This window comes from Callithrix jacchus, chromosome 7 (assembly GCF_049354715.1).
Source record: "Callithrix jacchus isolate 240 chromosome 7, calJac240_pri, whole genome shotgun sequence".
Taxonomy (NCBI): domain Eukaryota; kingdom Metazoa; phylum Chordata; class Mammalia; order Primates; family Cebidae; genus Callithrix; species Callithrix jacchus.
In genome coordinates this window covers 99,595,817-99,621,258 of record NC_133508.1, presented here as the reverse complement: position 1 = coordinate 99,621,258, position 25,442 = coordinate 99,595,817, and the positions used below count along the sequence as shown (strand labels likewise).

General features: G+C 34.7%; 1 protein-coding gene across 50 annotated transcripts in view; it reads left to right on the top strand.

Annotated features, from left to right (window-relative positions):
* The window catches only part of DOCK7 (dedicator of cytokinesis 7), a 239,316-nt gene that overhangs the window by 166,514 nt on the left and 47,360 nt on the right, over positions 1-25,442 (top strand). For 27 of the 50 annotated variants that reach the window (XR_013520145.1, XR_013520143.1, XR_013520150.1 and 24 more), the window contains 7 exons: positions 917-1,086; positions 2,125-2,279; positions 16,097-16,279; positions 16,370-16,505; positions 20,254-20,350; positions 22,709-22,805; positions 24,664-24,798. Coding sequence is in view for 38 of the 50 variants with exons in the window: in XM_078332070.1 (XP_078188196.1) it covers positions 917-1,086; positions 2,125-2,279; positions 16,097-16,279; positions 16,370-16,505; positions 20,254-20,350; positions 22,709-22,805; positions 24,664-24,798 (973 nt within the window). In the remaining 12 variants the exon portion in view is untranslated. Of the gene's footprint in view, positions 1-916; positions 1,087-2,124; positions 2,280-16,096; positions 16,280-16,369; positions 16,533-20,253; positions 20,351-22,708; positions 22,806-24,663; positions 24,799-25,442 lie in introns of all 50 variants that reach the window. The other 23 variants (XR_013520144.1, XR_013520142.1, XR_013520149.1 and 20 more) reach the window with 1 other exon arrangement.

The window sequence follows — 25,442 nt, the reverse complement described above, 5'->3', positions numbered from 1 at the left end:
TATTTTCTGTGAGATGGTACACTTCTGAGACAAAAAGGACAGATTATTTGTTAGCTGTAAAGATAAAGTTGTGTTAAAAGACCTGGCCAGAGCAAATTCAGAATGGCTCTTCTTTCCTAAGAGAAGTTGGAAGTAAGGTCTTCTGTTGTGATTGATAGAAAGAGGCTTAAGGAGAGAAAGTGAGATTGAAACTGCTGTTGGATGCAGCATTAAGGGCCAGTTGAAGTTGGAGTAGATGAATTTTAAATTAGAATGGTTTCCATAGTTAAAGTGCTGTCAGTTTAAGAAGAGACAAAAATGTGAAAGTGACCCTTGTTAGTGTATTAGCCCACTTGAAACTGGCGGGAGGGGGTGGGAGTCTAAAAAAGTTGTAAGGGCCCAAATGAGGTATATGAGCAAAGAAGTACAGTTTAAATAGAGATTTCAAAGGCAACCTCAGCCTGTGGGCTGCATAATCCATTAGGTAGGGGATTTTTCTTTCGGAAAAAGGGAATAATTCATTTTTGGTAAATGTGAAAAGATCTGATTTGATGAAATAGCATTTATACCATTTTAAAGTTTACCTTGTTTAGTTTCAAAATGTAACTATAAGTGGTCTTAGTTTCTTTATATCAAATACACTAATACGGAATTAATATAAAAATATTCAGATTTACTTCTAAGTGAATTTGTATAGCATTTCCTTTTCTTCAATTCTTGTTTTACACATTTTTTACATTTTTATACATGTAATTTGTTTTAAAATGAGAAATGTTTTATAGGAATGGAATGCATGCAAATATATGACAAAGGTAAGAAACTGAACAATATCTATTCAGTACCATGACTTCCTGTTTGTTTTAAAAATATTAGATAATCTCTGTGGCCTGACTGCTTTCTTTTTCTTCTTCTTCTTCTTCTTCTTCTTTTTAAATAGACTGTTTGGATTGCATAAGAAAGTCATCAATATGGTACACAATTTACTTTCCAGTCACGACTCAGACCCACGGTACTCTGACCCCCAGATAAAGGCTCGAGTGGCCATGTTGTATCTACCTCTGATTGGTATTATCATGGAAACTGTACCTCAGCTGTATGATTTTACAGGTACCTAGTAGAATTAAGACAAATTTTAAAGGCAAAGCTCAGTGTTTAAAAGTTTCAGAAAATATCTCAAGGTCGAAGATCTTATTTTAGGAAAACAAGCATTGTGCACTGATAAAAGTAAACCATAAACATTTAACTATGTTGCCAGAAATCCTTTGACTGTGTGAGAGAATTCACTGTAAGATTGCTCTAAGTAGTTCTTATGATGAATTTTAAAATAATGGTTTTATAGCAATTTTATATGTACATTTTAGGAAATGTTTATGTGAACATACAGTATACATCTGAAAAACTACAAGAAAACCTAACAGATGTTTATCACCCTCAGTTTTTTGCTTTATTCATATATATAATTGAAATGAATATTCACTTGAATATCAAGAATTATGTTTATTGCTAACACCAGGTTAATAAGTTGAAGTGATATTAATTCTTCAAAATGTCTACTACAAAGTTTTATTGCTCATGCTTTCCATATTTAGAATTTATAGAATTAGAGAATTTAGTTTGCAACAATATTTTCTTTAGGGCAAATGAGGGAATTTAAACTAGCAATTAGCCCAATAAAGTGCTTCCAGTTTAGTAAAACAAACATTTCCTGACTATCTAATGTGTATTAAGAACTTTGATAGGTGCTGGTATTACAAAGACAACCAACTATTTGCTTTTAAGAGACTGATAGTTGAGCAGTCTTTCTAGTATTTTGATCACTAAAATGAATTTTCTTACTGAAGGCAGAAATGTTTATATTCTTATATGTTCTTTGACGAGCAAAGAACATTCTCTTTAAGTATAAATTATTAACTATAAGTTTAACGTTCTCTTTAAACTATAAATTATTACCATAGCAACGAGTCAATATTAAAGGTATTTAAAATATTATCTAAAGGAAGTAAATCTAATAACTATTACATGTTAACAGGTTATTCTTTTAAAGAATAGTAGAGAATAGGAAAAGGAATTGCGTGCTCAATAAGTGTTTAGTTTGCTAGTTTCACTAAACAATTTTATTTATTTTTTTGGATTATTTTTCTTTAGAAACTCACAATCAACGTGGAAGACCAATTTGTATAGCCCCTGATGACTATGAAAGTGAGAGTGGAAGTATGATAAGCCAGACTGTTGCCATGGCAATCGCGGGGACATCGGTCCCTCAACTAACAAGGCCTGGCAGTTTCCTCCTCACATCAACGGTAAAAACAGTCCTCCTACAGAATGTTTTTTTCTAGAAAGACAAATATTTACAAGGATATGCCCTTAAATATCTGAGATGATTATCTCAGCTGATGCAAAAGACCTCAGTTTTATTTATGAAAACATTAAAGTTTCCAGATTATCAACTATCTTCTACTAGTTTTTAAAACAATTACCTCAAGGTTTATGGGAGAAAGTCCTGTATTCTGTCATTCAGAGTTTTGAAAATTGCCTCATTTTACATATTTTATTTCTTTATTTTTTAAACGTTTTATTCTTTATCTGCCCTAAGAAAGATTCTCAGTCATTTGAGGATTTTTTTTTAATCTGTGAAGATTTATACTTTTTCGTGTTTTTAAGACACTGATATTTACTATGTCTCTGAACTTTCCTTCTCTTAAAGGCAGAAGGATTGGGGCAGGAAGGAACCAAATTGCCAATAGAGCAAGATCAAGTTCTAAAAGTTTTAAATGACTTTTTTTCCCAGAAAAATGCAGTAATATTTAAGGAAGCTGCCCTACTTGACAATTTTATAGATTTATTTATTTTTACATATCAAAAAATTTACATAAGTGTATACCTTAGTGGTTTTTAGTATATTTATGGAGTTGTGCAAGTATCACCACAGCTAATTTTAGAACATTTCCAACACCCTGAAAAAATTCCTTATACCTATTAGCAGTCACTCCTACCCAGCACCAGGGAGTGACTAACCTACTTCTATCTGTAGAGATTTGCCTATTCTGGACATTTTATATAAATGGAATTATTTACCATATGATTTTCTGTGTCTGGATTATTTCACTAAGCATACATTTTTCAGGTTCTTTCATATTGTGTGTGTATCAATACTTCTTTCCTTTTTTTTTTTTTTTTTTTTGCCAAATAGTATTCCATTGTATTGATATAGCAAAGTTTGTTATCCATTTGTCAGTTGATGAACAGCTGGATCATTTCCACTTTGGGGCTGTTAGGAATAATGCTGCTATGAACATTTATGTACAGGTCTTTGTGTCCGCATACGTTTTCATCTCTCTTAGGTAGATACCTGAGAGTGGATTTGCTGGATCATATGGTACCTCTGTGTTTAACATGGTTAGAGACTTCTAAACTCTTTTTTTTCCCCAATGTGGCTGTACTGTTTTTCATTCTCATCAGCAGTGAATAAGAATTCCTGTTCTCCAAATCCTCATGAACATTTGTTACTATTATCTTTTTGTTTAGGACACATTTAGTGATTTGCATTTCCCTAATGACCTGTAGATGTCGAACATCTTTTGGTGTGCTTATTGGCACATCTTTTTGTATATCTTCTTTGGAGAAAAGTCTACTCAAATCTTTGGCCATTGGCCAGGTGATTGGCCCACACCGTAATTCCAAAAATGTGGGAGGCTGAGATGGGAGGATTGTTTGAGCTCAGGAGTTTGAGACCAGCCTGGTGGACATAACAAATGCTGTTTCTACCCAAAACCAAAAACATTAGCCAGGCATGGTTACATGTGCCTAGTGTAGTCCCAGCTACCTGTGAGGCTAAGGTGGGAGGATTGTTTGAGCCTGGGAGGTAGAGGTTGCAGTGAGCTGAGATTGTGCCACTGCACTCCAGCCTGCACAAGGGAGCAAGACCCTGTCTCAAAAAGGAAAAAAAAGTTTTCAGGGTCTCCTCTCTTGGCTTTGGAGCCCCCTTCCCACTGTCTCTGTACAGGGGAGCTTCTTCCTTCTTTCTTCTCCCTTGTTTCTTGTCTATTAAACTCTTCACTTCCTAAAACCACTCCACGTGTGTCCATGTTGTTTTATCCACTTTGCTTGAGACAAGAGCCCTGGTGTTCCTCCACTCATCAGAGCTGTATAATTTGGTGCATGGGCCAGGAAAATCCAAGGTACAGCGTTGGTGTGAAACCATCAAACTCCAAGTGGTGGGGCAAACTGAACCACCCATGGACACACTCCACATGTGCCTGTCAACATGGCTGCCCCCACATATCCCCACGTGTATAAAACATAGCGCACTGTATTTGCATATTAAAAGGTTAAGGTGGGAGAGCCAGTTTTTTTCACGCACTGCATGAATAACATGCCTGGTCAAAAAATCCCCTGAGCCCTATGCAAATCAGACACCACCTCCCCCAGCCTACTCAGAAAACTGGCTGTTATCCTCCACACTTGGGGTCTCCTCTCTCGGCTTTGGAGCCCCCCTCCCTCTGTCTCTGTACAGGGGAGTTGCTTTTTTCTTTTTCCTTCTTTCTTGCCTATTAAACTCTCTGCTCCTTAAAACCCCCAAAGAAAAAAAAAAGATAGCATCATTAATCTTCTTGTTATTGAATTGAAAGAGTTCTTTATGTATTCTGGATTTGTAAAATAATCAGCTATCTGATTTACAAATACTTTCTCCCTTCCTATGGATTATCTTTTTTACTTTCTTGATGGTGTCATTTGAAGTGTGAAAGTTTTTAATTTCAATGAATTTCAGTGTATGAAATTTTTTTATCAATTGTATTTTCGGTGACATTCTACAAAACAATACAGTACACCTATAAAATATAGTAATAAAATGAGCAGAAGCATATCCGCTGGTCAGTTTAAGAAATCAGACATCAGCTGGGCGTGGTGGCTCACAGCTGTAATCCCAGCACTTTGGAAGATATAGGTGGGTGGATCATTAGCTGGATGGGCGTGGTGGCACACACTTGTAGTCCCAGCTACTCTGGAGGCTGAGGCAGAAGACTCACTTGAACCTGGGAGGCGGAGGTTGCAGTGAGCCAAGATCAAGCAACTGTACTCCATTCTGGGTGACGGAGCCAGACTCTGTCTTGAAAAAGAAATCAGACATCACAGCCTGGTAACCTTTGAAGCTAAACAATGTGCCTTCCTCAATTTGATTTCTCCCTCCCCTTAGAATGACCATTGTTCTAAATTTTGTTGACCTTTTTTTTTCTTACAACTTTTGTGAAGTATACTACATATGACAACGTACATACAACATAAATGAATGAGGTTTTAAAACCTTAGAAAATAAACAGCTTTGTAATAACCACTCTGGACAAAAACGAGAACATTGGCTGCCATCCTGAAATTACTTAGCATGGTCTTTCTCAACCACAGCAACCCACCAAACTACTTACTGTCCTGATTAATGATATAATTGCATAATTTTGTTTAGAGTTTGACCATCTAGGCCGGGCCTGGTGGCTAACGCCTGTAATCCCAGCACTTTGGGAAGTTGAGGGGGACAGATCACTTGAAGTCAGGCTAGGTTTTGTATTTTTAGTAGAGGTGGGGTTTCACCATTTTGGCTAGGCTGGTCTCAAACTCCTGACCTCAGATGATTGAACCGCCTCGGCCTCCCAGTGCTGGGATTACAGGTGTGAGCTACTACTCCCACCCAAAATACCATAGTTTAGTTTTATATTACGTTTTTAATATTCATTCATGTTATAAAATGTAGCTGTAATTAACTAATTTTTATTTCAGAATGATATTCCATTGTCTGTCTATAGATCAGTTTATTTCCCTATTCTATTGATAGATGCCTGAATGGTTTCTGATGCTTGATTATCGCAAATAGCAATCCTACAGACTTTCTTTTATATGTGTTCTGCATGCATGTATGCACTTTTATTTAGGATATTTTCTAGAAGTAGAATTTGTTGGGTCATAGACTGTGGATATCTTAATCTATACCAGGTAATGCCCAACTATTTTCCAGAGGGCTTACCTTAATTTATACTTATACCTACAGTATGATAGTTCTTATTCCTTCACATATTCATCAATACTTACAATAGTCACATTTTAAAATTTTTGCCAATTTGGTCATTTATAATTGAATCTCATTTTCTCTTTTATTTCCCCAAAGACTTATGAGGTGTGCACTTTTCCATATGTATGGTTGACCATTTGGATTTTCTCTTTTGAAGTTTTTTGCTTGTTTTCCATTTGGTTGTTTGCTTTAGTTTAATGATTTTTAGGACTTTATATGTTCCTAGATCAAGTCTGTTGTCAGTTATAAGTGGTTCAAATATTTCTTCTCTGTGGTTTGCTGTTTCACACATTTAATGATGAATTTGGTGGTTAGAATGCCTAATTTTAATATACTTAAATTTATTAGTCTTGCAGTTAGTATTTTCTGTATCTTATTTAAGGAATTTTTTTCTATTTCAAAATTTTGGAAGTATTCTGTGTTACATTCTAAAATTTTTTGTTCTTCCTTTTATATTTAATTCTTAAATCTTCCTGAAATAGATTTTTTACATAGAGTATAATTTAGGAGTCCAGGTTTGTTCGTTTGTTTATTTATATTGCATATTATACCAGCTTATCTCAGCAACATTTATTAACAGAATATTTTCCCTATGTCTCTGAAGTACTGCCTCTATATGGTCTGCCATGTAGGGAAAGCTGTACATTTAAAAAATTTTTCTTGGCTACTTTTTGGCCCTTCATATATCTACACAAATTTGAAAATCAGCTTGTAAAGTTCCACTAAAATAAATAAATGAAAACCAATGAACCTATTGGAATTTTAGTTAAGATTGTATTGAATTATGATTACACTGTTGAATCTCTGAATTTTTTAACACAAGTGTCCTCATCATTTAGGTTAAGTACATAAACTTTTTTAGTTTCCATCAAGAAAGACTAGCATATTGTTTGTGGATTTATTATTAGTCCTTGATATTTTTTAATGTTCTTATAAATGGTGTCTTTTCCAAAAATTCATTGATTGTTTTATATAAAAATAGAATCAATTTTTATACAGAAACAAAATACTCATTATAAAAAAATTGATTTTTGTACAATGATCTTTATTTCCATAAGAATAAGTAAACTAATAACATATCTATAGATTCTTTTTTTCCTACATGTAATCATGTAATTTGTGAATAATAACAGTGTAATTTTTTTCTGTCAATTAAAAAAAATAATAATTTATTGTACTGGCTAGTATCTCCAGTACAGTGTTAAATACTGTGATGTGAAGTGGTAATGTTTGTTTCTTTAAAGGTAAAACTTTCAACATTTTATTCTTAAATATATGTTCTGTAAGTTTTGGGTTTTTAAAAAGTATCTTTCTTTATTGTGGAAGTCTCTTACTGGTTTACTAAGTTGAATTATTATTGAATGCTTTTTCTGCATTCATTGAGATGGCTGTTTTATTTTGATTTTTTGGTCTTGTAATGTTGTTGACTTAAATTGATTTTCTAGTCTTAAACCAACGTTGAAATCCTGAATTAAACTCAACTTCTTCATAACTGCGTACTAATGGATTTTGTTTGCTAATATTTTTTTCAGATTTGTATATATATATATGGTCATAAGATTGCCTACAATTTTTCTTTTTTTCTTTTTTTTTGGAGACGGAGTTTCGCTCTTGTTACCCAGGCTGGAGTACAGTGGCGCGATCTTGGCTCACTGCAACCTCCGCCCCCGGGGTTCAGGCAATTCTCCTGCCTCAGCCTCCTGAGTAGCTGGGATTACAGGCATGCGCCACTGTGCCCAGATAATTTTTGTAAGTTTTAGTAGGGCCGGGGTTTCACCATGTTGACCAGGATGGTCTTGATCTGTTGACCTCGTGATCCACCCACCTCGGCCTCCCAATAATTTTTCTTTCTTATAATATTCTTTTCAGGTTTTAGAATCAAGGTTAGGCTAGCCAATTAAAATGACATAGGGAGTTTTCTTTTTTTATTCTCTCTCTGCAAGTACTTAAGATTAGAATTAGTTCTGGAATATTTGGAGAACTTATGAAGCTATCTGTGCTTGAAATATTTTCTTTATTAAGTTTTAAAATTACTGTTGTAATTTATTGTCTATGAGACTATTGAAGTTTTCTGTTTCTTCTTACATTGATTTTTTTTTTTTTTTTTTTTTTTTTGAGATGGAGTCTTGTTTTATCACCCAGGCTGGAGTGCAGTGGCAGAATCTCGGCTCACTACAATATCCGCCTCCTGGATTCAAGTGATTCTCCTGCTTCAGCCTCCTGAGGAGCTGGAATTACAGGCACCTGCCACTGCACCCAGCTAATTTTTGTGTTTTTAGTAGAGGTAGGGTTTCACCATGTTGGCCAGACTGGTCTTGAATGCCTGACCTCAGGTGATTCCCCCTACCTCAGCCTCCCAAACTGCTGGGATTACAGCTATGAACCACTGCACCTGGCCTTCTTATACTGACTTTTAAAAATTTTATTCTAGTAGAAATATATTCAAATGTTTTGATACAAAGTTATTCAGAATACCTTGTATAATTTTTTAAATGTCTATATCATTGGTACTAGATGTAAACTTTTTTCAATGGCTAGATTTTTGTACCTTTTCTCGTCTTAATGAGTCTTACCAGACAGTTGAAATATATTGTTAGTCTTTATAAAGAACAAATATGAGGGCACTGTTGACCCTCACTTTTTAATATTTATTATTTACTGTCTTCTGCTTTCTTTGGGTTTACACTGATGTTCTTTTTCTAACTTCTTGAGATAGATACTTAACTCACTAATTTTCACCTTTTCTTTTTTGATATGTATTTTCAGCTTCTGCATTTTTCTTTGATTGTTTAGTTAAATGCTGTTTATATGTAGCATTTTTTTCTTTCCTTTTTTTTTTTTAAATACTTTAAGTTCTTGGATACAGGTGCAGAACATGCAGGTTTGTTACATAGGTATACATGTGCTATGGTGGTTTGCTGCACCCATCAACCCGTCAGCTACATCAAGTATTTCTCCTAATGCTATTCTCCTAATCCCCTAACCCCCCACTCCCCAACAGGCCCCAGTGTGCAATTTACCCCTCCATTGTTTGACTCCCACTTGTGAATGACAACATGTGGTGTTTGGTTTTCTGTTTCTTTGTTAGTTTGCTGAGAAATGGCTTTCAGCTTCATCCATGTCCCTGCAAAGGACATGAACTCACCCTTTTTTATAGCTGCATAGTATTCCATGGTGTTTATGTGCCACATTTTCTTTATCCAGTTTGTCATCGATGCGCATTGGGTTGGTTCCAAGTCTTTATAGTAGAATGATTTATAAACCTTTGAATATATATCCAGTAATGGGATTGCTGGGTCAAATGGTATTTCTGGTTGTAGATCCTTGAGGAATTGCCAGACTGTCTTCCACAATGGTTGAACTAATTTACACTCCCATCAACAGCATAAAAGTGTTTCTATTTCTCCACATCTTCTCCAGCATCTGTTGTTTCCTGACTTTTTAATGATCTCCATTCTAACTGGCGTGCAATGGTATCTCATTGTGGTTTTGATTTGCATTTCTCTAATTACCAGTGATGACGAGCTTTTTTCATACGTTTATTGGCTGCATAAATGTCTTCGTTTAAGAGGCGTCTGTTCATATCCTTCACCCACTTTTTGATGGGCTTGTTTGATTTTTTTCTTGTAAATTTGTTTAAGTTCTTTGTAGATTCTGGATATTAGCCCTTGTCAGTTGGATAGATTGTAAAAATTTTATCCTGTTCTATAGGTTGCCTCTTTACTCTGATGATAGTTTCTTTTGCTGTGCAGAAGCTCTTTAGTTTAATTAGATCCCATTTGTCAATTTTGACTTCTGTTGCCATTGCTTTTGGTGTTTTAGTCATGAAGTCTTTGCCCATGCCTATCTCCTGAATGATATTGCCTAGGTTTTCTTCTAGGGTTTTTGTGGTTTTAGGTCTTACATTTAAGTCTTTAATCTGTCTTGAGTTAATTTTTATATAAGGTGTAAGGAAGGGGTCCAATTTCAGTTTTCTGCATATGGCTAGCCAGTTTTCCCAACACCATTTTCTAAATAGGGAATCCTTTCCCCATTGCTTGTTTTTGTCAGGTTTGTACAAGATCAGATGGTTGTAGATATGTGGCATTATTTCTGAGGCCTCTTTTCTATTTCATTGGTCTGTATATCTGTTTTTGTACCAGTACCATGCTCTTTTGTTTACTGTAGCCTTGTAGTATAGTTTGAAGTCAGGTAGCATGATGCCTCTGGCTTTGTTCTTTTTGCTTAGAATTGTCTTGACTATATGGGCATTTAAAAAAAATGTGTATCTTGGCTGGGTGCAGAGGCTTATATGCCTGTAATCACAGCACTTTGGGAGGCCAGGGCAGGTGGATCACTTGAGGTCAGGAGTTCAAGACCAGCCTGACCAACTTAGAGAAACCTCATCTCTACTAAAAATAGAAAATTAGCCGGGTGTGGTGGCACATGACTGTAATACCAGAATCCCAGCTACTCGGGAGGCTGAAGCGGGAGAATCACTTGAACCCTGAAGGCGGAGGTTGCAGTAAGTTGAGATAGTGCCATTGCAGTCCACCCTGGGCAACAACAACAACAAAAATCTATCTTATTTCTTCAACTTAGTTGCAGTCTCTTACAACTTCCCCAAATGATTTTATCTGCTCTTTCTCTCTTAGCCAGTTAGTCATCCCTTCTCAATACATCTAGGGTCACAATGCCTTCTACATCCTCCCTTCTATAGTCTGTGACTTCTCAATTGTTAGCTGGGGGAACAAGTTTACCATGATCAATAGGAAGCATTTTCAAGATTCATTTCAGAATGACTGAAGTTCATTCTGATTTCTTCTTAGGCCTTTGGGCTATTTAAGAAATTGTTTTTGTCTTAAATTTTCAATCATGAAGATTTCTAGATATTCTTTTGTTTCTGATTTTGGCCTAATTGAATGATCAGAGAACATAGCTCTGTATGATATCAGTTTGTTATATTTGTGGCAACTAGTTTTATGGTCTAGTATATGGTCAGTTTTTATAAATATCTCATTTATTCTAAAAGAATGAGTAGTCTTTCATTGTTAGTTACAGCATTCTGTGTCAGTATTCTTACTGTTTAAATCTTTTTGGGCTTTACTCAGTTTCGTGTGCTTATTCTAATATTCCACTAAAATTGCAGTTTTATGATTTCTCCTTGTCATTGTCAGAATTTTGTTTCTTTTGAGGCCTGATTATGAAACATTTAACACTTTTATATAATTTTTGGTGGATTGCACTTTCATCAACATGAACTATGATGCTTTTTAAAATTAGTTGTAACTACGTTAGGTTTTCTTTGCCGTGTGTGTGTATGCATATAGCATGACTTTTTTTCATCCTTTTACTTTCAACATTTTTGTATTATGTCTTACATATTTCTTTTATAAACAGCATATAGTTAGATTTTTTTTCTTGTATCTTAAAAATCTGGTTTTTTAATCTTCCCTTTCACTAGAGTTTCTAATTCATTTACATTTAGTTTAATTAAATTTGATGTGTTTAATATTTTGTGTTTCATTTTATATTGTCTTTATTATGCTTTTTTTGTTTCCTCTCATTTATTGACTTCTCGTTGGGTTGTTTGTTTGTTTTTTTGAGAAAGAGTCTTGCTCTATTGCCTAGGCTGGAGTGCAGTGGCTCAATCTCAGCTCACTGCAACCTCCACCTCCCAGGCTCCAGTGATTCTCCCACCTCAGCCTTCTGAGTAGCTGGGATTACTGGCAGCTGCCACCGTGCCCAGCTAAATTTTTTGTATTTTTAGTAGAGACAGATTACACCATGTTGGCCAGGCTGATCTCAAACTCCTGGCCTCAAGTGACCTACCGGACTCAGCTTCCCAAAATGCTGGGATTGCAGGTGTGAGAGCCACCATGCCCAGTCAGTTTTGTGTATATTTCTAAACAATATTTTGTTTAGCTTCACAGATTTTCACCTGTACTTCATAGTACTTCTATGACTTGATTTTTTGTGTATGTTTGTAAGAGTCATTTATGTTGATATGTGTAGCAATAGTCTGTAATGCTGTAGCAGTCTATTAGAAAATATAATTATGTATTCATTCTCTTCTCAAAGGAAATTTGGGTTGTTTGTGGTTTCGGGCTATTACAGATAAAGGTATTTTGAATGTTTTTTTATTTCACTCTATAGAAGAATTTCACTAAGATATATATTCCTAAGGGTGGCATTTTTGGGTTAGAGGTTATGCACATGTTCAGTTTTACTTGTCTAAATTGTTGTCCACCATGGTTCTAGCAATATATATTCCCTCCAGCATGCGGAAATAAATGTTGCTCCATGTTCTTTCTAACACTTGATATTGTGTGTGTTGCTGGAGTTGATGTATAAGAAGTAATGTGATGGAAAGTTTAAGTGGTGGTTGTGAAGAAGGATCGTTAAAATGGAGGTTTTTTCTTTCTTTCTTTCCCTCCCTCCCTCCCTCCCTTCCTCCCTTCCTTCCTTCCTTCCTTTTCTTTCGGTGTGGCGGGACATGCCTAAATTGGAGATTTAGGGGAACATGCCATAATAGTAAAAGACATAAGGTTTAACTGCAAGAGTGCATGTGTGTAGTAAGTGGTATTCTCGAGAATGAGAAGAGTTGGTTAAGGAAGGAAAAAATAAAACAGGATATTTAGAGAATCAAATACACAGGCATTGAAATCACTAAAGATTGTGACAAAAAGTAGTGTTTAAAATACTGAAAGTGAGTCAGGAGCTAAAAGCATCAAGATATAAGGGCCAGTCTTCTGGGGATTAGTGTATGGCTGCAGTGATGAAGGTTAGTAGGTGGTATAGTCTGAAAAAGATACGTATGTTATTATACATCTATAAGAACATTAGCTATATGTTCTTATATAGAAGTTAATTTATCACCTACAATAAATGCCCTAGGTCACTAGTTCTTAATTTTCTGGTTGAGAAGGGATGACCTCTAGAAAACAGAAAGAATTGTTTCATAACACTATTACCAGGAATGAGGAAGAGGTTCCAGAATTCTACATTTTCTAGGCCAAGATTCATACCTCTCCCTCCATATCACAATAGCCACAGCTTCAAGATTACTCTCTGCCTTCAGACTACTGGGATATGAGAACATATAGCTTATGTTCTAATGGATGTATAGATGTATAAGAACGAAAGCTATATGTTCTTATAGATATAAGGCAGTTTTGTTGATTGACCTTGTGTTTCAGAGGTCATAGTGGAAGAATTTTAGGAGATGGAGCAGACATGGCAAGTGAAGTAAGAAGAGAGAATATAAAGAGCTGTATGTGTGGTGATTAGTGTCTAAGGCATGAATGAAGGCTTCTGAAGGCTATTCAGGTGGTGGACACAAACTGGGAAAAATAATTTAATGAGGTTAATCCCAAGATCATAAATATATTGTCTTATATTTCCTCCTAAAAGTTTTAAACTTTTTGCGTTTTGCATTTAAAGTTCTTTCTTTGTCTAGATTTATTTTCTGCATAATGGTACAAGGTAGGAATCTGCTTTTTTTTTCCTCCAGGAAGATCAATTGTCTCAACATCATTTATTAAACAGTCCATCCTTTCAGTAGTGATCTGCAGTGTCAGCTTTGTCACAGATCAGATTTTCAAATTTGCATAGGACATTTATTGTGTTCTTTATTCTATTTCATTAGACTATCCATATGCCAAAATCAAATTTTCTTAATTATTTTAGTTTTTTAGTAAGTGCAGATATCTGGTAGAACACATTCATCTCCCTTCCCCCAACATCCCACCTTGTTCTTCTTCAAGAATATCTTGGCTCTTCTTGCCTTTCTGCTTTTCCCCCATTAAATTTTAAAAATCATTAGTCAAAGTTTTAGGAAAACCCGACTGGGATTTTGGTTAGAATTGCATTGATCCCAGCTACTCAGGAGGCTGAGGCAGGAGAATTGCCTGAACCCAGGAGGCGGAGGTTGCGGTGAGCCAAGATTGCGCCACTGCATTCCAGCCTTGGTAACAAGAGCGAAACTCTGTCTCAAAAGAAAAAAAAAATAATAATAATTGCATTGATCCCATAGAACAATTTGAGGGAAAACTGACATCTCTACCTTACTCTTTTTCATATATGTCTTTTTCCAAAATGTGCCACTGTGTTATTGGCAGTTTATGTGGGAATAAAGAGATGTCAGTGTGTGTGCCTGTTTGTCAAGTTGAGAATAATTTTTTAATTGTATTTCTAAAAAATAGGTACTTGAAAATTCAGTCAGTGCTTTGTATTTATGCATACCTAAAAGTTCAGATATAAAAAGTGTCTGTTTTTAAAATAACCAAGCATTTTCCTTATGACAGTGATTGTGGATTCAGGGATTTAGATCAAAGTTCTTTTGTGCCCAGCTCAAAAACAGTATAGCAAAGTAGTTAACCAAGCTTATGTGGGTGAATTTGCTTATATGCATGGGCAGCCATGAGAGGCAGTAAACAAAAGTGGATATGAACTGGAGCTTGTGTCTCTGGAGCTATGCTTTCTGTGTTGAAATTCTTGTCCTGCCACTTATTATAAAATACTTCTGGTTGCTCAAGTTTTTTCTTTTTTCTGTAAGATGGAGTGAGTAATAATACTTATTTGAGTGATTGTGAAGGATAAATGAGTTAATATACATAAAGCATTTGGTCATTAATCATCATCCAGTATAGAAGGAACATTGGTAAGGTAGGTGAGATCATGACTTCAACAGTTGTGTATGTTCAGCTTTCTTTTCAACATTCCCTCTACTTTTTCCTCATTTTTAGTTAGTATATTAGTCAACTGAATATTAGAACATAGTATAATAGTGAAGAGTAAAGGCTTTGGAGTGTGGTTAACCTGGACTAAAATCTTAGCTTTATCCTTTCTTAGTACAGTATATGATTTAAGGCAAATTAATCTCTAGCCTTCAGTTTTCTTACCTGTGTACTAGAAATAATAATATTTAATATTATAGTTTATAATTGTTGTGAGAGTTAAATAAAATATGATTAACATAGTTTCTTGCACATTTCAAATTTTATTTTTGTCATCGTTATTGTCATTTGTATTCTTATCTGTAAAATTGGGATGATACAGTCTGCTTGGTAATCCTGTTGGAGGACTAAATCAAATAATGTATGTCAAGTGCTTAGTATGATGACTGGAACAGAGTATATGTCCAATAAATGGTACTGTAAATACATTTTTATTTAGTTTTTCATTTCTGTTGTATATACGATATACTAATATAGATTGATGATTGAAAATAGCATTTCAACTTTAAATGCTATAAGTAAAAGTAGCTTTTTACTTCTATATGGCCTAAGTCTTTTCCCCTTTGTATCAGTGGTGATTTTTTTTTTTTTTTTGAGACAGAGTTTCGCTCTTGTTACCCAAGCTGGAGTGCAATGGCACGATTTCGGCTCACTGCAACCTCCGTCTCCTGGGTTCAGGCAATTCTCCTGCCTCAGCCTCCCGAGTAGCTGGGACTACAGGCACGCACCACCATGCCCAGCTAATTTTTTGTATTTTTAGTAGAGATGGGGTTTCACCATGTTGACCAGGATGGTCTCAATTTGTTGACCTCGTGATCCACCCACCTTGGCCTCCCAAAGTGCTGGGATTATAGGCATGAGGCCACCGTGCCCAGCCTATCAGTGGTGATTGATTAGAAACAATAGTCTTCTAAGCCTAATATACTTATTTTGTCATTACTTTCTATTCTTAGCTCACTCTTATTTACTGTGAGTCAGTTGCTTTTTTCCTTTATTTTCATCATATCTGATATTCTATGATATATATCTTTAATTTTTAATGGTAGAATCTTTTAGTTTTTCTCTTTACGTTTTCTATTAACATTTATTTATTCTTTGCTGGCAGTCATGCAAGAAATTAAAGCAAACCTCTGTTAGCAGGAAAGGTTCATTAAACTTCAGGCTCTTAACCTTAAGGTTGTATATGATCGTTTTATAGAAATGTTGTCTAAATCAAATGGTTCTTTTTAAATATATTATTTTTAAACAACTTTTATTGTTTTTAGAAGAAAAGAGTTGATAGCCAAAAAACAAGAAATGGTCTTTGATCAATGTGTCTCATTCTACTGCTCTTTATTTTCAGAGTGGCAGACAACACACTACCTTTTCAGCAGAATCAAGTCGAAGCCTTTTGATCTGTCTACTTTGGGTTCTCAAAAATGCAGATGAAACAGTTCTACAGAAGTGGTTTACAGATCTCTCGGTCTTGCAGCTAAACCGGCTATTAGATCTGCTTTATCTCTGTGTATCTTGCTTTGAGTATAAAGTAAGTGCAAAGAACAAGAAAGGAAACAATGTGGGAAAAATAGAAGAAAATGTCTTCAATGCCACTTCTCTTCTAATGTTTAAATTTTAGGGGAAAAAAGTGTTTGAAAGAATGAACAGCTTGACCTTTAAGAAATCAAAAGACATGAGAGCAAAGCTTGAAGAAGCTATTCTTGGGAGCATAGGTGCTAGGCAAGAAATGGTGCGTCGAAGCCGAGGACAGCTTGGTACGTACACAATAGCTTCTCCTTCTGGTGAGAATTTTTTCAATTTCCTTGAGTTCTATATTGGAATGATCGTTGTTGTTAGTCTTCAATGTCAATCTTATGCTTTTTAAAGATTGTTTTAAGTTTAACTGAATTAACTTGAATAATCATTTCTCTACAATAATACAAGTTAGAATTCTGATTTAAGAGGAGTCAACATACTTCCCAGTTTTCTCTAGATAGTCTCAGTTTAGCCTGTTGCCCTTTTGTTATTATTAATAGCATCCATCCTCCCTTTTTTCAATAGACTACATTTTTGTGGAGCAGTTTTAAGTTCACAGCAAAACTGAGGAAAAGTACAGAGATTTCCCATATGCCCCTTATCCCTACATATGCATAGTCTCCCCCATTATTAACATCCCTTATCAGAGTGGCACATTTGTTGTAACTGGTGAACCTACATTAACACATCGTCACCCAGAGTCCATAGTTTACATTAGGGCTCATTCTGTATGACATCTCTTTTACTTGTTTTTTTTTGTGAGACAGATTCTTGCTCTGTCACCCAAGCTGGAGTGCAGTGGTGTGATCGTGGCTTACTGTAGCCTTGATCTCCCTCACCTAAGCAATTCTCACACCCTCACCCACCAGTACACACCTATCCTAGTAGCTGGGACTACGGATATGTGCCACCATGCCCAACTAATTTTTTGTTTGTTTGTTTGTTTTAGAAACAGGGTCTCACTATGTTACCCAGGTTAGTCTCGAATTCCTGAGTGCATGTAATCCTCCCACCTTGGTCTCTCATGGTGCTGGGATTACAGGTGTGGGCCACCACAACTGGCCCCTTTTTACTCTTCATTTGCAAAATGAATTAATATGCCCTGTATATAAGGCAAAATATTGCCCGTCAAACTCAAATATCAGTGAGACAAAACAGTTTAGTAGCATTTGAGACTGGTTTTCTAATCCCAGGTCTGCTACTCATTAGCCGTATAACCTTGGCCAAGTCACTTAATCTCCCTACCTTCCTTTTCCTTACAAATTTGTGATTGTTTTCAGAATTTAGAACCTACTGTAACTGATTGTATTATTTTTATAGCAACCATGTATGCAGAAACATTTTGCAAATTCTTTTTTTTTTTTGAGACGGAGTTTTGCTCTCGTTACCCAGGCTGGAGTGCAATGGCGTGATCTCGGCTCACCTTAACCTCCGCCTCCTGGGTTCAGGCAATTCTCCTCCCTCAGCGTCTTGAGTAGCTGGGACTACAGGCACGTGCCACCATGCCCAGCTAATTTTTTGTATTTTTAGTAGAGATGGGGTTTTAGCATTTTGACCAGGATGGTCTCGATCTCTTGACCTCGTGATCCACCCGCATCGGCCTCCCAAAGTGCTGGGATTACAGGCGTGAGCCACTGCGCCCAGCCAACGTTTTGCAAATTCTAAAGTGACATACAGACAATATTGTTGCTAAGAGTTTCTTAAGGCCAGGGCCATGGGTTGGTCATATGTGTACGTGGTACATGCCAACAGCATAATCACAAATATGTGTTTGTTGACTTAAAATGCAAATGTAAGTGTGAATGGATTTTTAATTTTTTTCTGACAGGCCATAAGCATAATGATAATCTATTTAAGTATCATTTATATACTATGTGTTTTATAGTAACAAAGTTACCACAAAACAAAGTCTTTGACTTAAAAAAAAATAATAGAGCACCATTTTTTCTCTTCAGTTATATACAATTTACAGTGTACTTTTGGTTTTTCTTTTAATTCATTTATTATGTATAGGAATTCTCTGAAAAAGTATGAAAGTTAAATTTTACCGAGATCATTTAATTACTACCAAAACCTAATGAATAATTACAGTCATCTTTTAGATTAAGAAAATAAAACACAAAGAAGTAAATAACTTTGCCTAAGATTATAAACTAAGTGACAGAACCAGGATCTTTGGGTTTCTAATTTAGCATTCCTTCTATTATACCATAGCCCTGAGGTTTATTTTTGGCAAGAATGGAGCTATTAACAATATACTTGCTATATTTTTAAATCTATGGCCCCAGGAAATCTATTATTGTTTGAATATAAGAATTGAAGTCTTCTTGTCTTAGAAAACCTAAGCCTTTTTAAGTCTTATTTACATTGCTACATTTAAGCCAGGTCAATAATAGACATTGGTTTATTAGGTCTAAAGACATTATTTTCTTTTTCTTAACTTTTAGTTCTAAGACATTATTAACTAATGAGAGACAAGTTTTGTGGGAAAAAAATGTAAATGATAGAAATGTAAATAGATCTTAATTTTGCTAACTATCTTGATATAGGCATATCTTTTTGTTTTTTTTTTCACAAATTTCTTTTCTTTTTTTTTTCCAAAATTAATTGTTTAATAAGGAATCCATAAGGAGTTCATTAGCACCATAGTACAAGTCCCATTATTTTCAGTTATCTTTCTTTCTTTGCTCTCTCTCTTTTTTTTTTTAAATTACATTTTAGGTTTTGGGGTACATGTGCAGAATGTGCAAGATAGTTGCATAGGTACACACATGGCAGACACGGATTTCAAAATTTTAAAAAGGGAAAGAGAACGAAAGAAAGGAAAGGAAAGGAAAGGAAAGGGAAAGAAATTAGAAGAAATACAGACATGTCCTTTATTGTACAGGAAATTATTCTTATTTCTCAGCATTTTTGTATTTCTTCAATTGACCTATATATAGTTGTATTTTTTCAGTATTTTTAAAATTTCTATTTGAACTCTAAACTTTTACTTGTATTATTCTTCCATTCTCCCAACCAATTTAAAGTCTTATGTTTTTCAAAAACAAGCATTTAGTTTTGTAGCTGAAAGTTGAAATCATGACTGAGTCCATTGTTTAAATGTATATTTGTATATTCGCTAATTCTCAATGCTCTTTCCACTTCTAATGGATTGTATGAAACATTTATATTGCTTCCACTCCTTAAAGGAATCCATACATGCAGTCTGCCTTCAAACCTAGAAACCTCTTAAGAGAAAACTCCATTCTTCCTCTTGTTCTACCTTATGTAGACTGAAAGAAGTAGTTAGGAATCCTTCCTATTTTGTTTACGTAATTAACAGAAACTTACTGAGCTCTCAGTATGCACCACTTTATTATCCTGGATAAAACATGCTGGACAAAGTACATATTTCTGTTCTTAAGGAGCTTATATAGTTGTGGTCCTAAGTGGAAAGGAACAGAGCAAAGCTTATATAGTTGTGGTCCTAAGTGGAAAGGAACAGAGCAAAGTAAAAGGAAAGGAGAGTGGGAAGCCTTTCTAAGGAGGCAATAAATGAAAATTTATGAGAAGAACAGTTAGGAAAAAGGAAAAAACTTACAACCATTGCACAGGTTGTAAGTCAGAAGCATACATAGTCAGACTATATACTGATAGATTTGCAAAGATAACAGAAAGCGGTAAGCAAGAAGAGTGGTAGGAAACAAAGTCATATTATGTAAAGCCTTATAAACCATGGTTAAAATTTTAAGGAAATCAGTGTTAGAACATTTGTTTAAATAAACAATACGCATTTAAAGGGGTATTTAAAAAAATTCATATACCAAATACATTTCTTATGAAATTATTGTGAAAATTTTTAATAAAAAGCACTGTTGTCAGGTTTTTCCACCTGTACTGTGGATAAAATGGCTATGTACAAATTATTATATGATATTCCTTATGTGTTTGCAAGTATACATATATGTGATCCAACTGAAATAACTTTTGAAATTTATTTGGCAGAGAGAAGCCCATCTGGAAGTGCGTTTGGAAGTCAAGAAAATTTGAGGTGGAGAAAAGATATGACTCACTGGCGTCAAAACACAGAGAAGCTTGACAAGTAATAGAGAGCTCTCTATTTTATGTTATTTATGGGCTTGTTGAATTTTAAATGCAAGAGGAAAATGATTACTTTTACTTTATATTTATATTTAGTATTTACATTTAATAAATATATTAAGCCTTAGAGGACAAAATATTTAAATTTAAAAATTTTAGATTTAAAAAAGATTTGGAGGAAGAACTTGTCGTGGTATAGTAAGGCAAAATGTTATATTTTAAACTCCATTCTCTCCAACACAGCCTCTTGGAAAATGCATTCAGCAACTATATTTCGAACATATTTTAGGTGTCACATTGAACTAGTATTTTAAATATCTCAAAGAATTAGAAACCTAATATTTATCCTCTTGGAGCATATAATTGAAATAAGACAAAACAATGCAGGTCTTCTGTTTCTGTCATAAAGGCAGACTAGGTACGTTGACTGACCCTACTGCCATAAACACCTAGAATGCACTTACATGAGTCTTCTCACTGCCCAAGTGGCTGCAGGTGAACTTGCCTGGCTTGAGATTTGGCATTGAGTCAGGGTACTAAAATTTTTCACTTGAGAATTAATAAGTTAGCCCTCAGTAGCTTAAAACAGAGGAAACAAGTGAGAGCCAGCAGAGAGAAACAAGTTTCAGTAGCATATGTATGAGAGCTTGAAATAATCAGATACTGAATGTAATATAAATATATTAAAATTCTTAACCTTTGAATGTGTTCTCTGATGGCTTTTCTACAGTTGTTATTTTTTAGAAATCACAGAGCAGCCAGGTAGTATACTATTAGTATATTACTTTATTTCTGCATTTATAGAACATGTTCTCTTGGCTTAACCTACTGTGTTTTGAGGGAGACTTTTTTGGTGTTCTCCTGATTCTTTTTGTTTAAATCATCTTGTTATGTTTCTTTATAATATCTCACTGGAAAATTTAAGTTTGAACATTAAATATTTTACTTTCCAGTTTAATTTTGATAACTATGTTTTATTATTTATATTTTTGAGACAAGGTCTCACTCTGTCACCCAGGCTGAAGTGTAGTGGCCCAGTCATGACTCACTGCAGCCTTGACCTCCCAGGTTTAGGTGAGCCTCCCACCTCAGCCTCCCAAGTAGCTGGGATTAAAGCTGTGCACCACCACACCCAGATAATGTTTGTATTTTTTGTAGAGACAGAGTTTTGCTGTATTACGCAGGCTGGTCTTTAACTCCTGGGCTCGAGTGATCCCCAGCCTCAGCCTCTCTAAGTGCTTTTATTCTTAAACTGAATTTGTAAAATGTAAATTCATGAAGTATTCTCTTTAGTGGTAATAATAAAGATTCACAGACTCACAGATCTACAAACTTAGAAAAGTTAGCATTTAATATGTCTTGTACTTTATGTGTTATTTTGTCTACTTTGGTATAATATATAGTGTCTGTATATCTATTGTTGCTAAAGCAAAAATGTCAGCTATATTCATAAATAATGTGTAATTAATAGAGAATAGGAAAAAAGGCAATAGTTCACACATTTACCCTGCCTTTTGTTAACCATGGCAATACACACTTCTCATCCCATTACAGAAGCATAATGCCATTAAAAGCATAAATGTTTATGCTTAAATTTTTATTTGCATTAAATGATACTTATAAAAATATTAGTATTTAAGCAAACCACTTTATTGCATCATACTTTTTTTTTCTTATTTTTCTAGCTTTATTGAGTTATAATTGACAAAATTTGTGTATATTTACAGAATATAACATGATCTTTTAATATATGTGTAAATTGTGAAATGATTACCAGTCAGGCTAACTAGCATATTCATCACCTCACATCCTTTTTCCCCCCAAATTGTTTTCTTTCCAATGAGTGATTCCATCTAGTTTTATTGAAGAGTTAAATTACCATCTGAGCATATTTATATTAAAAATTTTGAGGAAAGTTAGATGAAACCTTAGACAAACTAAGTACATTTATCCTGAATACAAACATTGGAAATCTTTGAAATAGTAAGATGAATACTAAATATTTGAATGTTGTTTTCTGTGAAGCATCCTAAATACAAGCCCACATAGCACCACCTAGTGTCAGTGTCACTTAGAATAAAACTGTGTCTTCTGCGTGTTTGAAAGCTAAAACATAAACATTTAATGCTTTTAGTGGCATTATGCTTCCATAATGGGATGAGAAAATGTGTATTGTCATAGTTAACAAAAGACAGAGTAAAGGTGTAAACTATTGCCTTTCTTTTTATTCTCTTGTAATTGTTTATCAGGCAAATATTGAAAATTGTTTCAAATTTTTTATTTTTATGCATCCTTAAATATTTTAAGAATTGTGGCTTTTAAAAAGGTAAGTATAATTTCTTACAATGTTTTGTATTAGATCAAGAGCAGAGATTGAACATGAAGCACTGATTGATGGAAACCTGGCTACAGAAGCAAACCTAATCATTTTGGATACATTAGAGATTGTTGTTCAGGTAAGAACGCAAAGAAGAGAAATTTAAAATACAGATTTGGTAAATTGAGGTTGGGGGAAAAGTTTTTACTGTGAGCCATAAAATTACATTTTATGTAATTACATTTAAATATTAGTAGTTCCTAAAAGTTTCATTCCAAACATGCTGAGATTCTCTGTAATTATAAATTCCCATTGCTTCAACCATTTCTTCATGGAGGAGAATTATGAAATCTTTATCTCCTTGTCATTCCCCTTTGTGGCCTAGTTTTACATTTCCAAATATCCTCTGAGTATTTATAGTTGGGTGTTCTGCCATCATGTGAGATTCAACATGCCTGTATAGCTGTAGCTACATATACATACACAGGGTTTATGCAGTATCTTCTGTATCCTACAGCAGTGTTTCAGGCTCTTTATCTATAATCATCTTGTTGAGTCCTAACAGAAGCCCTCTAGGTGGTATTATTCTGTTAGTAACAATGTGATATCCAACATTTATTTAGTTTTTTTCTGTGTTAAACATTGTCCTAAGCACTTTACAAATATTAACTCATTTGATCCTTCTAAGAAACTCATGCCATTGAAACTGTCAGTAACCTCATCTTGTAGATGAGAACACTTAGGCACAAAGATGTTAAATAACTGCCCATAATGACACAACTAGTATGTAGAAGAGCCAGTATTCAAATCAGTTGGCAATATCTCTCAGATGTTTTAGTGGATATGTTTGTCACCTATTCCTTTCATTTCTTTTCTGCTACCACTACAATGGCCGTCTGCTTCATGATAGTTACTCTGTGTTCTTCCTACCATCCATTCTGTACATTTTAGTAAGACTTTTCTTTTAAAAATATTTTATGGCTGGGCATGGTAACTTATGCCTGTAATCCCAGCACTTTGGGAAACTGAGGTGGGCGGATCACTTGAAGTCAGGAGTTCAAGACCAGTCTGGACAACAGGGCAAAATCCTGATTCTATTAAAAATACAAAAATTAGCCAGGTGTGGTGGTGTGCACCTGTAATCCCAGCTACTCAGGAGGCTGAGGCACAAGAAATGCTTGAAGCTAGGAAGCGGAGGTTGCAGTGAGTGGAGATCACACCACTGCACTTCAGCCTGGATGGCAGAGCGAGCCTCCAGCTCAAGAAAAAAAAGATTTTATCATTCATTATCCTGACTAAAGTTTTAAAAATACCAAAAATTTAATATTTTACATTGCCTGAAGAAAAAGTTGGGAAACTTCAGAGTTAGAACGCTCTTTATAATTTGGTGTTTATTAGCTGGAGAGCTGGAGTAGGTCTCAGCTATTACTACAAAGAGAATCAAAAGAAATGGTAAGTCCAAGATACTTAATCCAAGATGGTTGCCTGAGCCGCAGCCATCATCAGGTCTATATTTCACTGTGAAAAGAAACAGCAACAACAGAGTAGTTTCTTCTTTTAAGGGCATGACTCAGAAAATGAAACCTCTCTTTTGTTTACCTCTCTCTGTCGCTGGATTCAAAGTCTCCAGCTAAAATTCAGTATTTCAAAGAATAGTTATTTGTTTACTGCCAATATTCTTTGCTATAGGCACCATTGCATTTTTTAGCCTTATCTCTAGTTATTTTCTACTGAACCTCAAGTCAATTCAAATTTACTTACTAATTTTCCTAAAACACACCTTATGATTTCCTGCCATTGTATCTTGCTCCTTTTTTCTCACTTAAATTATATTTATTTTTTTCTCCTTTTCTTATTCAAATCCTTCTCAGCTCCCTCTTGAAGCCATCCTAGATCTTATATAGTCATTTTTTAATCTTTTAAAACTTTACATATTCTACTTCCCCAACTAAATTGCAGGTACATCTCTATTTTATTTGTTTATTTTTAAATTGTAGACCGTTTCTGTAACAGAATCCAAAGAGAGCATTCTTGGTGGAGTGCTAAAAGTGCTACTACACAGCATGGCCTGTAACCAAAGTGCAGTTTATCTACAACACTGTTTTGCTACACAGAGAGCCTTGGTTTCAAAGGTAGGTTATTTTGTACCTGCAGTGTTGTCAGACGTTTTTCTTTGTTCACAATCATTTTACACATCATTGGTTAATATATGTAGTAATATATTAATTAATATGTGTAGTTACAATTTAACTAATAACCTAAGACCCTTGATTCTTCTTTGCCTTTCTGCTGCTGCCTGCCTTTTGGAATTTTTGATTTATTTGAATCACCTTTAACCAGTTCTGGTTTAAAAAATAGTATTTTTGATGTGAAGAAGAGCCTGAAATTAATAGCCTGTCTTAAAAATGGGGCTTCTCTTGTTTTCTCTTCACTTTGTTCTGTTTTTTTAAAAACTCAATTTATATAGCATTCAATATGTAAGCAGTTGAACCCACTGAAACTATTCTATGATGAATGGAAAAGAAGATGTTTGTTCAGTTGCTTTCAATATTTACTTCTTATGTTTGTTTTCCCTCAGAAATATGAATATTCTTAAATTTTGAAGATAGCGATTTCATTTTAATCATCCTAGAAGATGGAATGCAGAGATGTTGATGAAAATTACTTATGTATTATTTTATAATAAATATAAAATTTATATATGTTGATTACTAAGTGTTTTATGCACATTCTGATAGAAGCTTCACAACAATCCCTTGGGGCCTATTTTGTGGAT